General features: G+C 46.0%; 1 protein-coding gene across 1 annotated transcript; it reads left to right on the plus strand.

The window, feature by feature from the left end:
- Nucleotides 1–2735: 2735 nt before the first annotated feature.
- KCNJ2 (potassium inwardly rectifying channel subfamily J member 2) lies at nucleotides 2736–13309 on the plus strand. The gene is made up of 2 exons (XM_044298766.1): nucleotides 2736–2868; nucleotides 11416–13309. The coding sequence occupies exon 2, from the start codon at nucleotides 11647–11649 to the stop codon at nucleotides 12922–12924; it is 1278 nt and encodes a 425-aa protein (XP_044154701.1). The 5' UTR covers nucleotides 2736–2868; nucleotides 11416–11646; the 3' UTR covers nucleotides 12925–13309.
- Nucleotides 13310–15478: the final 2169 nt, after the last annotated feature.

A 15478-nucleotide genomic window follows, 5' to 3' on the forward strand; every position in this document is an offset into this window, starting at 1 on the left:
CAGCTCTATGAATTATCACTAGTTGCCACGTATAGGGTGCAGTGACACTGTCAGCTCTGCTACATCTCGTCTATGCAGGGTTGTAAACACGCTAGTCTATCATTTAGGGCCAAGAAACACACACCTCCAATTAGCGGGTATTAATAGGCGCACGCAGGCTGCAGCAACAGATGTTTGCCTCTCAATGGTCAGCACTGGAAATGTTTAGACGCGGTCATGTGACGGCGAGTTGCTAATGCATTTTTTTTTGTCCTCCACAGGGTCAACCGCTCTGCAGGATCTCCGGCGAGTTTCATCGTGATCCTGCTAATTCACAAATAAAATGACAGAATGACGGTGAAGACTGACACGGTGCATGCATGTAGTGCATCTGTCCCTTGCAACTGCAGCCCAAGGTCAAACACTTTCCTCTATGGGTAGAGCCTGTAGCATTGCTCATTTTGTGCAGAAAAGCAGTGCAGACTGGCACACCAGAAGGGCATCACCCAGCTTTCCCAGGAACCGATAAAAAAAAAATCTCCTTAGATCTATAATGGCACATCCCCCACTGGGGGAGTCTAGAAAAGCAGGTATGCGCTGCTGTAATGGCGGCCATATTTGCAGTCACCCAGCTTTCCCAGGTGCAGATAAAATGAAATTGTGCCTTGTTTGGGTCGGTCAGCGCCGCAGGGAAGGAACAGAAAGGACTGTGTTTGTCTAAGAAATCTGGGTCAGGAGACGATCTGGCGAGCGACGAGATCATAGCGAAAATGCCGCTAGCCGCGCGCCTTGTGTAATCGGATCAATTACAAAACCTGAAACCGAATTTGTATCGATCGCGCGCTTCTCTCCCTCCGCAGCGCGGCATAATGCACTTATGGGCGGGGTAAAACCAGGCTGACCGTACCCCGGGGCGTCTGAGCATCAACCACAGATGTAGCAGAGCTGATCTGATCACTGAACTGTATACTTTGTACTCATGTCATAGGTGTAACTGCAGTCCTATGTAAAGCCGTAGATAATACCGTGAAAATATCAGGATGTCAACCTACTCAGCTCTGCTACATCTGTGTATAATTCTATGGTACAACTCAGCTCAGACCACTTGTCTATTTCCAGTACAGAAAGTATCAGGTGCCACAATGTATCAAATTATATCACCACAGTCAGCTCTGCTACATCCGAACATACCTGTGTATATGTTATATGGCTCACTGCAAAGTCAATATCCATCCATCCAGTACAGTACTGAGTAATATTATACTATACCCAGATGTAGCAGTGCCTGTCGGTAATGCTGCTGTCACGTTTGTGTTAGTTTTAGTAGAACTGTAGAAAAAACTGCTGAAGAGAGAGTTTTTCATGTGCACATGGGAAGCTGTGCAGATTCAGCTCTGCTACATATGTAATAATGGAAATATTGGATTTATTGGGGCTCAGATTGCAAACCAGGAGGTGTCTCCAAAAACTTCAAAGAGCCCCAGAGAACCTCCAATCACGTACAGCGTCTGGGGGGACTGAGGGCGCCGGAGGTGTTTACTGGTCAGTCCATGTCCTGCTGACCCAGAGGTAACTAAGGTTGTATACAGATGCAGCAGAGCTGAGTTTGTAACATGGTTCCGCTCACAGAAGTTTGGTTTGACAGTGTCTACAGTAAAAAGTCTGTACCATCAAAGCTCACTGAAGTACAATCAGATATTGACAAGTTCACCTCTGCTACATCTGTAATAGACACCTTGTCAGGCACGTCCAGATGTAGTGGAGTTGAGTTTGTCGATCAGGTAGAGACGGGTTGATCATTTGGCAAAGCTCATCATGCTACTGCGATTGTTGCAGAGTAAGGGTCAATTCACACGTCCGTAGCGTGTTTTGCGGAACCGCGGATCCGCAAAACACAGACACCGGCAATGTGCGTTCCGCATTTTCGCGGACCACACATCACCGGCACTATTAGAATATGCAGATTCTTGTCCGCAATTGGCGACAAGAATAGGACATGGTCTATTTTTTTCTGGAACGGAATTGCGGACCCGGAAGTACCGGTCCGAAATTCCGTATCTGGGCAGCACATCGCGCGGCCCCATAGAAATGAATGGGTCCGCAATTCCGTCCCGCAAAATGCCGACGTGTGAATGGGGCCTAAAGCACTAAACGAGAAATTCAACTCTGCTACATCTGTACGGAACGATAAAACCCCATTTGTTAGACACTCACTTACCTCCCCTTCATCGGTACCTTGCACTGCCCTACTGTTTACATGCAGCACATGTAGCAGAGCTGAATCCCTCCGCAGCCCTATGTAAATCCAAAGAACACACTCGCCTCTGCAGTCCTAGGTAAGAGCGCCCACCTTGAGTCGGTTTGTAGGGCAGTACAGTCCTATGCAAAAGCACAGGGCCAACACCTGACTTTGCAGTCCTGTGTAAGAGCAACAGCGATGTCACGGCTAGCGCAGCCAGCGCGCCGCAGGCCATAAATGGTTCATATGACAAACTCAGCCCTGCTACATCTGCCTATATTGTGGTATAAATGCGCGGTGTGGACGCGGTAATTATTTTTCTGCCTCTCAGCCTCATCTCTGCTCCATCTGTTCTTCGCACTAAAGTTCCCCTCAATGAGCTGCGCTAAGCCCCACCCCCAGCTGTCACTCAGGCCGTCCCCTGGCGCCCCATTGGTTGCGAGCGGCACCTATGGGTGTAGCATGCCGGCGAGCTATTTAAGAGCACATGGCTTGTTAAGAGATAGGCAGAGGATGTGAATAATCGCCTAGTGAGCTATCCCTGGGATTAGTGGGGCTTGGGAAACCGTTTGGATGGGCGCTCCGTATCGCCAACGCCACTGGATCTTATTTATCACCTGGGTTACAATGTACTTCCCCTGAGCAACAAGGTAAGTCGTCACCCCCCCCCCCCCCCTCCACGCAACACGGAGCTGACTTTGCCCATTTAGCACTCATTGTTGAGGCTTTAACGCCGCAAAAACAAACTCGGCTCAGCTACATCTGTACCCACGCGGAATGATTTTATGTGCAGAGCTGAATTCGCCGTCTAACAGAAATGGCGACGAACGACAAATTCAGCTCTGCACATCAAGTTTTCCGTACAGAGCAAAACATTGTGACACATGACAAGCTCAGCTCTGCTACGTTGCTGAACTTACATGGAATTGGAATGCAAATCGTGATGTCCTTTTGATTATGACAAACTCAGCCCAACTACATCTGCCCCCCCCCCCCATTGGGACTGTATGGCAGGCTGATGTAGCAAAGCCAAATATGCCATGGTGATGTCTGGGAGTTAAACTGATTTACAGGGCAAAAATTGGAACGCATGACAAATTCAGCTCTGCTATAGCTGAAGCTAAATAGAAGCTCCGTTGCCTGCCAGTAAGAAGCGTTTTTTTTTTTTTTTTTAAGTGTAAGGTTATGGAAGACCTCACAGGGACACAGAACTGGAATTGTGACAAACCTGGCTCTGCTACATCTGTTGAGAAATCGTGGTTAGTTCTCTACCTGACGGGGAGAATTTCTAGATAATTCCGCTGCAAGATCTGCCGGCTATAAATACACGATCACCCGAGCAACAGTTGGGCTCAGACTGTTCACAGCATCTGTTCGTGCTCGCAGCAGCTGCGGGACACAGTAGTTGGAATTTCTTAAAAGCGAATCGGGGCGCGCGGTTTTACTGACATCTGCGCTCCGTCTCTCTTCTCGCCTGCAAATACTTTATCCATTGGTCATCGTCGCTCCCCTCTCCAAAATTGGGCCAATTGGAGGCGATGAGCAAAAAAAAATGTTTTTAAAAATAGGGACGCCGGGGCTTTTTAAATGATCAAAGTTGCATCTTGTTTGCGCATTTCGATCCTGACAGCTGACGCCGTAAAGCGCAAAGCTGCGCTGCAGAGCACTGCGCCGGTGCGCCTGTATACAGTCATCGTCCTTAGGCACCCTTAGAGTTAAAACGCGTGGGGTGATGAAACCTGAGGGTATGATTTCAGCAAGGATTAAGTCATGTAGTAGACCTGAGTTTGTCATTTGGCACAAATCACAGTGATATCGCTATATCTTCTCTCTTTCTTTCATTTTTTTTCTTTTACTTAGGGCTGCAGGTTACATTGCCCAAAGGTCAATGACAAATTTAGCTCTGCTACATCGTGACATTCTAATGTCAGGGTAGTATGATGCATCTTGTGCGGCTACGTAATCTCGTCTTTTGCATATTGTCGAACAGATGTCGTCGTTGAATCTGAACTATTTAGGGGATTTTTATTTTTATTTGATTTTTTTTTTTAAAGGGCCGGTACAAGTTAAAATGAGGGGTATTAGCGTGAGTAGACGTGGACAGGGTGCCATAGAATATGATATTGGTTGCCAAGCGCAGGTTTAAGCTATGTCAGGTGTAGCAGTACTGAGTTTGTCAGATGTAACAAAACTGGGCTTTCAGATGTAGTAGGGATGAGTTTGTCAGATGTAGCAAAGCTGGGGTTTTAGATGTAGTAGGGCTGAGTTTGTCAGATGTAGCAAAGCTGGGGTTTTAGATGTAGTAGGGCTGAGTTTGTCAGATGTAGCAAAGCTGTATTTTTCAGATATAGTAGGGCTGGATTTTCAGATGTAGCAGGAATGAGTTTGTCAGATGTAGCAAAACTGGGTTTGTCATAGGGCTGCGTTTCTTATTGACCATAGTTGGTCATCAGATCAAAATCCGGTATGTTGCAGAAAAAAAAAAACAACACTGGGTCAACAATTTTAGCTCAGCTTCATCTTAGAAAATAGTTTGGACTGCAAGTGAGAGGGTTGGTCGTCCAAGCGCTTGTCCTATACAGATGCAGCTGATCGCATAATGTGTGGATTTACATAGGACTGCAGGTAAACCTACTACAAGATGTCAGAGCAGTTGCATAACAAACTCAGCAGCACTACACATGTACAGTTCCAAACACATGTAACTGATTTGCAGATCCTTCAGCCTGTCACCACTTGCGGCACTTTTTTTTCCCAGGGTGACCAGATGAAGCAGTGAGCGGTAACATCTCTGTTTACCTTGGCATCACAGCGCCACATGTGCCCAAACAAACCCAACACTACATCGCGGCTGCACTTGTGGCACAGGTGCTTGTCAGCATTGTTCACATCTGCTACTGGAAATCTGTCATGTAAGCTTTCAGGATGACTTGCAAGTTTAGGCACTGCATGCTTTTAGCCAAAGCCAATATGCTGATGTAGCAGAGCTGAGCGTGTCATTAAGCTGTTTTTATTTGGTGCATTATGATGGCTCGCTGATTTAAGATGACTCAGGAGGGTCACCCATTGTCTTATGGAAAACGCGGTACGTGTCACAATAGGTTGTGCCAAATGACAAACTCGTTCCTTCTACATGTATAACTATATTTTTTGGGGTTGTATGGACGGCAGGAGCAGCAGAGTTTCAGTATGTGGTTGCAGTGTTTACAGAGGGTTGACTGGAGGAGGCAGAGTACAGTAGCAGTGTCGCCCTAGCGTAGCAACGTGTAGATGCGTGGCGTCATTTGGGGAATTGTCTCCATCTCTCAGGGCTCGCCAGGTCCCTGGGATCTGCTCTTGCTCAGCGCCGCCCCCTCCTGTACAGTAGTCAGTGCACACCTGGAATCGGTGGCTAGATTACATGATGTAGCAGAGACGAGTTTTCCAAAGCCATGAAGAGAGGAGTCACATCCCAATGAGTTATACTCCTATTGTAAACCGCAAACAGTTACATGACAAATTCAACTCTACTACATCCTTCCGAACTTTTAATGCATTCACCAGACTCGAGTCGTGCTGCAGAGTTGTTCCTGCATACTCTTCAATGATAGGCAATTGTGCATGTGAATGAACAGTTCATCGAAAGATGCAGCAGAGCTGAATTTGTTATCAGATGTATACCGCGATAAGGTTTGTAGGTAAAACCATAACATGACCAGGAGGAGTCATGGCAGATGAGAAAGCGAACTTTAGTTCATGTGACAAACTCGGCTCTACTACATCGGGATGCTAAAAAATGAGTGCAATGTGGGTAAGGTCCATGGTTATGCATAGGGACAGTGCTTTGGGATAGTCTGCTGGCATTCAGTACCCGCTGCTGCCCCTGGCACTCCTTGTTCTCTCTATGTAGAAGACACTTTCCAAACATGAAGAAGGACCAGACATTCTAGTTTAAACAAATGTGAAGCGGCAGGTTGTGTTAAGAACATTGCAAACCCTTTTCCAAACACTAGAACAGGAGCCTCGCAGCAATTTATCCTCCCGGGTTTATTGCAGACATGAAGCAGACTGTGCAGGGTGCCAGGGTGTCACTTGAGACCCATAGTATGGGTGTAGCTGAGTGAGTCATTGGGCACAATGCATTATCTGTTGTGAATTTTCACAAACTAAGAACTGAATGACCCACTCGGCTCTGCTACATCGTGATATAATTTTCTGGTTACCTGGTGCATCATGGATGGGGACTCATTCACTTCAATGGGTCTGCAAATCCGGAGATGCAAAATGGTGCGGAACGGAACCCTACTGGAGCACTATAGAGTGCTTCTGTGGGTTTCGTCTCCTACTTTACCGTTCCGCAAAAAAATTAGAACATGCCCTATCTTTTTGCGGATCGGGTCCGCGATCCGCTGTGGCTGCCCCGCGGTCGGTGTTCATGCATTGCGGCCTCAGCATGGCCACGGAGCGCACGCGTTTGTTTGCAGGAGGCCTTTGTTTTTTCTTCCCGTTTTGCGTTCCGTATACGGACCGTATGCAGAACCATTCATTGCAATGGATCCGCAAAAAAAAGGAAGGTACTCCGTGTGCCTTTCTATTCCGTTCAAAGCTAGAACATGTGCTATTATTGTCCGCATAACGGACAAGGATAGGACTGTTCTATTAGGGGCCGGCTATTCAGTTCCGCAAAAAAAAAACGGAATGCACACGAACATCATCCGTATTTTTTGCTGATCCGTTTTTTTTTAAGGACCACAAAGTACTGAAAAAGCCATATGGTCGTGTGCGCCCCATCGCCGTGCTGCGGCCCACAAATTGCAGGCCACAATGCACGAACACCAACCGCAGGGCAGCGGATCGCGGACCCCTTCATTTTAATGGGTTTGCGATCCGGCCGTTCCGCAAAAAGAAGTACGGGACGAAACCCCACGGAAGCACTCCGTAGTTCCGTTCTGCATCTCCGAATTTGCGGACCCATTGAAGCGAATGGGTCCGTATCCGTGATGCGGAATGCACACGCAACAGCGCCCGTGGATTGCGGATCCGCAAATCCGCGTGCAATAAGCCTTATGGACAAGAATTTCTACTTCACCATTACACACGTGTAGTTGAGCTGGGTTTGTCAGCGGCAGCAATCGCATACATAATGTCCTGCAGCGGTTCGTGGTAATGTTTGTGCTAATAGGTGGCTTTCGCCTTTACACAGGGCGGTTTAATGACAAACTCGGCTCTGCTACGTCTAGTTTCTTGTCATTTACAAAGCATTAAAAAGAAGCGGCCAAGCGTACGCGGCCTCTGATTGGTCAGGACGTGGATATATGTATCTGGTACCGCTCAATTCTGCACCTATGGAAAACATGACGGGGCGAGAGCGGGCGCCAAGCTAAATTTAGGGCGTAAGATGTTATTAATAGGAGGGGGGGCTGGCAAAATGAGGAATTTGAGCACATGCTTATTATTTTAGGAAGTCGGCAGCGGTTTACTTCATGCTGCACTTTTCATTCATTCTGTGCGCCCATAATAGACACCAGAAAAGGGGGGGGGGGGGTCATCTGAAAAAAAATTCCGCCCGTCTGGGTGAGCAAGAGGGCAACACTTAATTCGGAGGGCGTGAGGTAATCCTTGCTTCCCTACTGCAGGGCATCAGAAGAACAGAATAGAGACGGCACAGTTTCCCTGTTCTTCAGTGACCTAATGTCACAGATGTAGCAGGGCTGAGTTTGTCATACTTGTGGATTTTCATAGGGCTGCATGGGAAACCTACAATCATTATCTTTAAAGACAAATTCAGTACTTCTAGATTTGTGTGCACGCTTCTATCCTTCTGCAATGTTTTCATATGGATGTAGCAGTGCTGAGTTTGTCATTCACTGCAGGTCTATGGAACTTCAGGATATAAAACTGTGTATTTACATAGGACTGCAAGGAAAACCTACTATAATCTTAAACGAGTTCCAACTCAGCACTGCTACATCTGTCTACACAATTTTACTGCAGGAAGATGTCTATAGATGTAGCAGAGCTGGGCTTTGTCAATAAGCATCACTCATGGTCACATAGGACTGCAGATAACCCTGATACATTGTTTAAACTCAGACTGATGGTGGTGCATAAAAGCAAAGCGATCAGTGAAACATTCAGCTCTGCTACATCTCTATGCACAGTTTTATTTTTATTTTTTTAGCACTGTGACACACACAGGTGTGCAGTAGATGAACTGAGTTTGTCATTTGGCATAGTCACATGGCAATGTGCTATCTGTGCGTTTACATGGGACTGCAGATGAACCAGATGCATCGTTTGAGCACCGTGCACAAATTCTGTGTCCCTGAAGGTCAAAACATGCATTTTACATAGGACTGCAGGCGCATCTGAGACAACCGTGAAGAGAAAAAAATAAAAATGAATCAGCACTGCTATATCTGTTACTTCACCCAACCCATTGCTTAACGGCTCCCCTGTAGAATATGTTTATACCACCTGCTCTAGTGCCACTATTCTGGGTATAGCTGTGGGGGTTTGTCATGTGTGTCTGATAAAGATCAAAGCATGGGATGTGAACCACACTACACTGCATGTTCTGCTCTGCTATTCCTGCTCCAAACAAGATGTTCAGTGATGGGAAGTTTATGGATGACCGATGTTATTTGCATACAGGTGCAGCAGAACTGAATATGTTGTTAACCTTCCAATAGATGCATTTGGCTCTGGTTAATGCACAAGGGGTCCTTTTCAGAAGACCCCCAACCCCCTAGAAGAGGCTGTCAAACATGACCCCCGTTAATATCATTTTATATGCAGTACTAGGTAAAATTGCCAAACACAGCTCTGTAGCAAGTTCTCCCCATGCTGTATCTGGTGCATTTACTATATCCTCTTAACCAGGCTGCCCTTAAAAGTGAAATGACAAATTCAGCACTGCTACATCTGTCACATGCACTTGCACAGTGACAAAATATTCTGATTTGCCCATCATCAGTAACTTATTGGATACATCTTGGGTTTAGGCCAGTGTTGTGCAATGCATAATGTAGGCGGATGTAGCAGAGCCGGACATGTCTTTGACTTTGTTAAGAAGATGCAGTAGGTTTTTGCCCGTTCTAGTTGTGCCAGAGGACAAGATCAGCTCTGCTATACCTGTGAACATCTGCCCAAAGTCAAGTGACCTATTTGTTATTTCCAAGGCAGTCCATGGAGGTTGAGGAGATCAGGCCGCTTGCTGTCTTACATGGGTTACACAGGTGGTTGACACCGGTGGGCATCTGAAGCCTGGCACGCCAGCATTACTTGGATGATGGTGGTTAGACTCTTTCGGGGATCACCAGGAATAGCTGATGCCCCTAGGTAAAATGAGGACAATATTGCAGAATTTAGGGCCTCAATGTCACCTGCCTGCCCAAACACGTGTCCATTGCCAGGGCAAGGATGACCACTGACAACTTGTGTGAGGGCAACTGTCCAGCGGGTGGGTGGCACTGCCCCTGGGCTCGGGGTGGGCGCAGGGTTACAGCGTATGCCTCCTGTTTGTGCCCTGCCTCAGCAGATGATTTCTTGGGGGTGAAATTTGTAAGCAGGACTCTTTTACCCCCATTTTTTTCAAGATCTCTGCTTGCTGACTAATACCTTGTATTCAGCCTGATTCTCATCCCCTGATACAATGTATCCACCGGTTGTGTGGTTACAGAGGACTGGATACAATTGTGACAACCCAGCAGGTTCTGGATGGATCTGGATACACCATTCACTGACCAGTGCAGAGCTCTTAAAAATGGGAAGGAACAATGTATACAAAAAATTTGCTAAACTAACCCCAGAATACCCCTTTAATTTAACAGGATGGGTGTTCAATGTTGGGATAACCCTAAAAAGATGTAGAAGAGCTGTTGCAGTAGGTTTAAAATAAAACTGAGATTTCTATTGGATGCAAGCAAAGTTCAAAGTTTTGCTGGAGCAAAGTTGAGTTTGTCACTTGTCCAAATGTTTTGTTTTTTTTTTGTTTGTTTTTTTGTGGCCTCACCCAGGTCTACAGCTAGCCTTATCACATTACATGTTTATGTACTGTATCTGGTATTGTATCTAAGCCTCATGCAATACCAAATAAAATACAACCTATAGGTCGCAGTTGTTGTTTTTTTGTTGGGGGGGGGGGGACAGCCCCACCCCCTTTTTTTTTTTTTTTTTTTTTTTTTTTTTTTTTTTTTTTCTTTTTTTCCTTGCCTCTAATTTTCTACAACCCCTTTAACAGCACAAACTTGGCTCTGCTACATCTCCAAATGGAGATACCCCTTAGAACATAAGGTACTCCGTTCTCTAAACATGGACGTGTCTTGGGATAAACATCCTAAGAGACCAACCTGGAACATGGCATGGAGGCCATCAGAAAGTTCAAGGAGCCAGGACAGAAACTCCTTGGACTGAGGACAGGTTCCTTATTTCCTTCCAAGTATGTGCGTGAGAATCTGAGAAATGTCATGTGAGGGACGCGGCCATTCCTGGGGTCAGCTTCTGGGTAATGATTCTCACAGGATCTGGTGTAGTCACTGCGTCACAAGGGACGGTTGCCGAGGCTACACCATATGAGTGTTTTTTTTTATATTCTAGAATGTAATTCAGGTATGGAGAAGACCATGGCCACCATCATCCCAATGGATAGTGCCCCAGCCTTCATGACCAGCCCCAAAACAACCACTACCTAAAAATCTACCTCGGCACCCCCCCCCCCCCTCTTGGGTAGATCAGGTCAGTTATGGCATCTCCCATCAGAGTAAGGATTGTATTTGATATGCTTAGCTGTAACAGGTGCAGGCACCCCCAAACTCTGGTGCCTAAGGGGTCCCGAAAGCCCCTGTGCCACATAAGACACCAGGGCTCTGTTTGCACCTTCTTAGTGGATAAGTGGCACCATACATGTTTAGCTTGGAGTTGGTGGTAGCAAACTTTGATGTGTTATATATATGTTGAACCAAATGACAACCTCAGCACTGCTACATCTGTATGTCATGGAAAGAAGCAGATAATTAGCCATAGTTCTTTTAGTTTGCCTTGTGGCATTCTTGGTTCTGTAAGGAGGTTTGGATGAGGAGCATTGCGTATGCTCAAAAGGAGATCCAGCAGGAGATATTAATGGACTTGTTTGCATAGGAAAGGAAGGAACCTGGAGAAGGAAGGCTTACTTTACCACTTCCTTGCGCATTGACATCAAATCTTTATTTTTCTTGCAGGACATGACATCAGCGTGACAATGAGAACCTGCTGACAACCGCTCCCTCTCACCTCAAGCCAGAAGACCTTCCTTGGTAGAACCAAGGTCCTTCTGAGACAGGAGACTCTCCGTTACCATTTTTTCCCCCGTGATTGTTCCCTCTGAGCCTTCAAAACTGTTTCTCCAAAGGGTTTTGCAGAAACTTAGACTGTTTTCTAAAGCAGAAGCACCTCAGTCCTCAACTGAAGTGATGGGCAGCGTGCGAAGCAACCGCTACAGCGTTGTGTCTTCAGAAGAGAACGGGATGAAGCTGGCGACCATGGCAGTTGCCAACGGGTATGGGAATGGAAAGAGCAAAATCCATACCCGGCAACAGTGCCGAAGCCGCTTCGTCAAGAAAGACGGCCACTGCAACGTCCAGTTCATCAACGTGAGCGAGAAGGGGCAGCGCTACCTATCCGATATCTTTACCACGTGCGTGGACATTCGTTGGCGGTGGATGCTGGTCATCTTCTGCCTGGCTTTCATACTGTCTTGGCTTTTCTTCGGCTGTGTCTTCTGGCTGATAGCTCTTCTTCACAATGACTTGGGGGCACCGGAAAACCATAGATCTTGCGTGACAGAGGTCAAGAGTTTCACAGCAGCCTTCCTCTTCTCCATCGAGACCCAAACGACCATTGGCTATGGATTCCGATGCGTAACGGATGAGTGTCCCATGGCGGTGTTCATGGTGGTCTTCCAGTCAATCGTTGGCTGCATCATCGACGCCTTCATCATCGGTGCTGTCATGGCTAAAATGGCCAAACCTAAAAAGAGGAACGAGACTTTGGTTTTCAGTGACACCGCCGTCATAGCCATGAGAGACGGCAAACTCTGCTTGATGTGGAGAGTGGGCAACCTCCGAAAGAGTCACCTCGTAGAGGCTCACGTCCGAGCCCAACTCCTTAAGTCCCGCATCACGTCCGAAGGGGAGTACATCCCCTTAGATCAAATAGACATTAACGTTGGCTTTGACAGCGGCATAGACCGGATATTCTTAGTTTCTCCCATCACCATTGTCCATGAGATTGACGAAGACAGTCCGTTGTATGATCTTAGTAAACAAGACTTGGACAATTCTGACTTTGAAATAGTGGTCATATTGGAAGGTATGGTGGAAGCTACGGCCATGACCACTCAGTGTCGGAGCTCCTACCTTGCTAATGAAATCTACTGGGGTCACCGCTACGAACCTGTCCTTTTCGAAGAAAAACATTACTACAAGGTGGACTATTCCCGCTTCCACAAAACCTACGAAGTGCCCAATACCCCGGTTTGCAGTGCCAGGGACTTAGCGGAAAAGAAATATATACTTTCCAACCCAAATACTTTTTGCTACGAGAACGAAGTATCGCTCACGAGCAAAGAGGAGGAAGGCAGTGACATGGGTCTACCGGATAGCATGAGCACGGACATGCATCCAGATATAGACCACCACAACCAAGTTTCCCTCGACCCTAGGCCGCTAAGGAGAGAATCTGAGATATGACTAAAAAAACTGCTAGCTTCAGCTGGTCAACTTAGCTGGTCAACGTGCATGGCTGAGCAGCGGTCCCCACTGCCGTTTTCAGACGTCGGTACTGTTGGACAGAGGTGATACGGAGACGGTGCTCGATGCTGTCAAGCAAACTGTTGCAAATGTTGGGAGAGGTGTAGGCCGTGGTGATCTAAACTGGAACTTGCATACTGGTGTTCCATGTTACTGGGCACACCCTCACAATGGGACGCTAGAGAAATCCCATAAACCTCTTGTAGGACCATCTCTTGAAGGCCCCCCTCCCCCTTTGCTCCACCAGTTGTTCCTGGTGATACCTAGAACGTTAAAAAAAAAAAAAAGGACAGGCAGCTGGGATATAGAGACAAAGCACTAAAGTGTAACCAGAAGGCACATAATGTAAAATACATATTATGTATGTTTTTTTTTTGGGGGGGGGGGGGGGGTTGGAGAAAAAAAAATTGGTAAAACTTGAACTTGCAGACAAGCTCGTTGGGTTTTCAACCTCTTGGGTATCTTTTTTTTTTTTTTATAATATTGGGAACAAGTCCATTTTTAATGGCATAACAATAGGCAAATCTCTGCCTTAACGTCCGAAGCTGCTGCTATTCACACACACCCTGTCAATTCTACTGCGGTGTTTTGTAATGTTTCAGTGTTGGGTTCAGGGGCAAGAACGGCCACCAAGGAGTTGGCCGTAAAAAGAAAAAAAAAGCCAAATGGAATTTTTGTATTTGAACGGTGTTCACACACAGATACAATATATTAACTTTAGAGAGAGACTCTGCAACGTGGTCCTGGGTAGAGTAGGGTATATTTTTATATGGGGGTTGGGGGGAGTCAAAAAATTCTAAAACCTATACCAAAGAAAATGCTAAACTTGTGTTCAAACCCTCTGCTTGCTGGGAGGTCGTCTTTTCAGGAGCAATGGGGAAACTTGGTGTAAACGCCTGCTGCTACGTAATAGCCTTCGTATATGGAGAGGGAGGGGTACTCTGTGAGTAGAATAGGGGCACAAATTACCTCCCTTGGGGGGGGGGGGCACTACGAAAAAAAAAGTATAATGCAAGGTCATGTGTGCTGGGGACGTTCCAATTTTTGGGAAATTGCATCAGCATATTTTCTAACCTGTTAGGCCCCATGAAATAGAGCAATTATTATTATTTTTTTACATTTTAAGTGTTACCTGTTGCAGGATCCTCAGGGGCACCTAGAGTTTTTTTTTGCTTCGTTAGATGGACTGACTAGATGTCCTCCAGATAGAGAGGGAAGAGGAGAAAAGCTGCTATGTGTCATCACGTGGATGGTTGCAAAGTGCAGGGAGTTCATTTCCAGAGATAGGGGAGAGGCCTTGAGTGGATTGATCTCGTATCAAAAATTTGGAATAAAGAATCTTATTTGGAACTGAATAAACGTATTGGAAAGAAATGATTCTTTGGCCAGGAGAACCCCGTAAAGGAATCTCTGATAACTGTAAACACGGGAAAGTGAAATCCATGATGCATTCCTTGAGTTTGGCTGAGGACTCTTTTGGTATGAGGAGCCATGTGGAGGCCATATTGACATTTTTTTTTTCTCTTGGTGTCTTCTGAGGAGGACAGCCTCTCATCTCAGGCTGCACAGGAGAGGGACATTAACCCTCTGAGTCCTCAGCCAGATTCACGTGAATGCATTTTAAAAAAGTCACAAAAAGTTGGAGATAAGTTCTCCACTTTAGAGAATGATTCCAATCTGCATTGACGTGGAATCTTTTTTATCTGCCCTCCCTTTCTCACATAGAGTCCCAGATGTTTTTTGAGTCCAAAAAAACTTGTATTTCAGCAATGACTAGTCAGCCAATACATCCAGCCGAAGATGCGATGGAAAAGGGTGTGAGAGATGAAAGCTTTAAACCGTGTCTTGTTATCTATATGCCATTAAAAATATCCTTGTTCTGATCTGGGGTCACTTGGATGTCAACCTGTGAAGGCCACTTTGGCTTTTGTAAAAAAAAAAAAAAAAAAAAGTTCTGCAATGAAACGGTGATACCTGATGTAGCAATGTATCGAACGTGGATTCTAAAGCTGGCCATACACCGTTGGTTCCTCCTGACCTCCCCATAGGCTCAGCCAAGCGGGCATGTTATCTCACTGAAGAGGGTTGAGTAAACCGCTGCCAGACACCACTGGTGGTGGCTTATCTCCCTTGAGAACGAGAATTGGACATGTTGAAACTATGGTCAATCCTTTCATTTTCAAACACTTTTTTGACTTTGGTTGACCTCTGTCGAATGTGTATGGCCACCTTTAGCTCTGATTTTCAGTGGCTGGTAGCAGGCCATATTTTCTATGTATTTTTTTATATGTACATAAGGGTGTATGTACTATAGAGGTAGATACTTGTGGAAAGAGAGGCCCAAGTCAAAGCTGTCTACCTTCCTCATGGTAGCATGATTTTTATTTATTTTTTTGTGTTCTGGTTTCCTCTCCACAAGTCCTATGACATTAGTAAATAAGAGATGGAAGACAAACCTGATGGTCATGAAACCAATCTCTCCTACGTGGGGTTG

This window comes from Bufo gargarizans, chromosome 6, assembly GCF_014858855.1.
Source record: "Bufo gargarizans isolate SCDJY-AF-19 chromosome 6, ASM1485885v1, whole genome shotgun sequence".
NCBI classification, from domain to species: Eukaryota; Metazoa; Chordata; class Amphibia; order Anura; family Bufonidae; genus Bufo; species Bufo gargarizans.

What these genes read in the sequence shown, in the direction of transcription:
- KCNJ2 (XM_044298766.1), top strand. Translation starts at nt 11,647, where the DNA reads ATGGGCAGCGTGCGAAGCAACCGCTACAGCGTTGTGTCTTCAGAAGAG.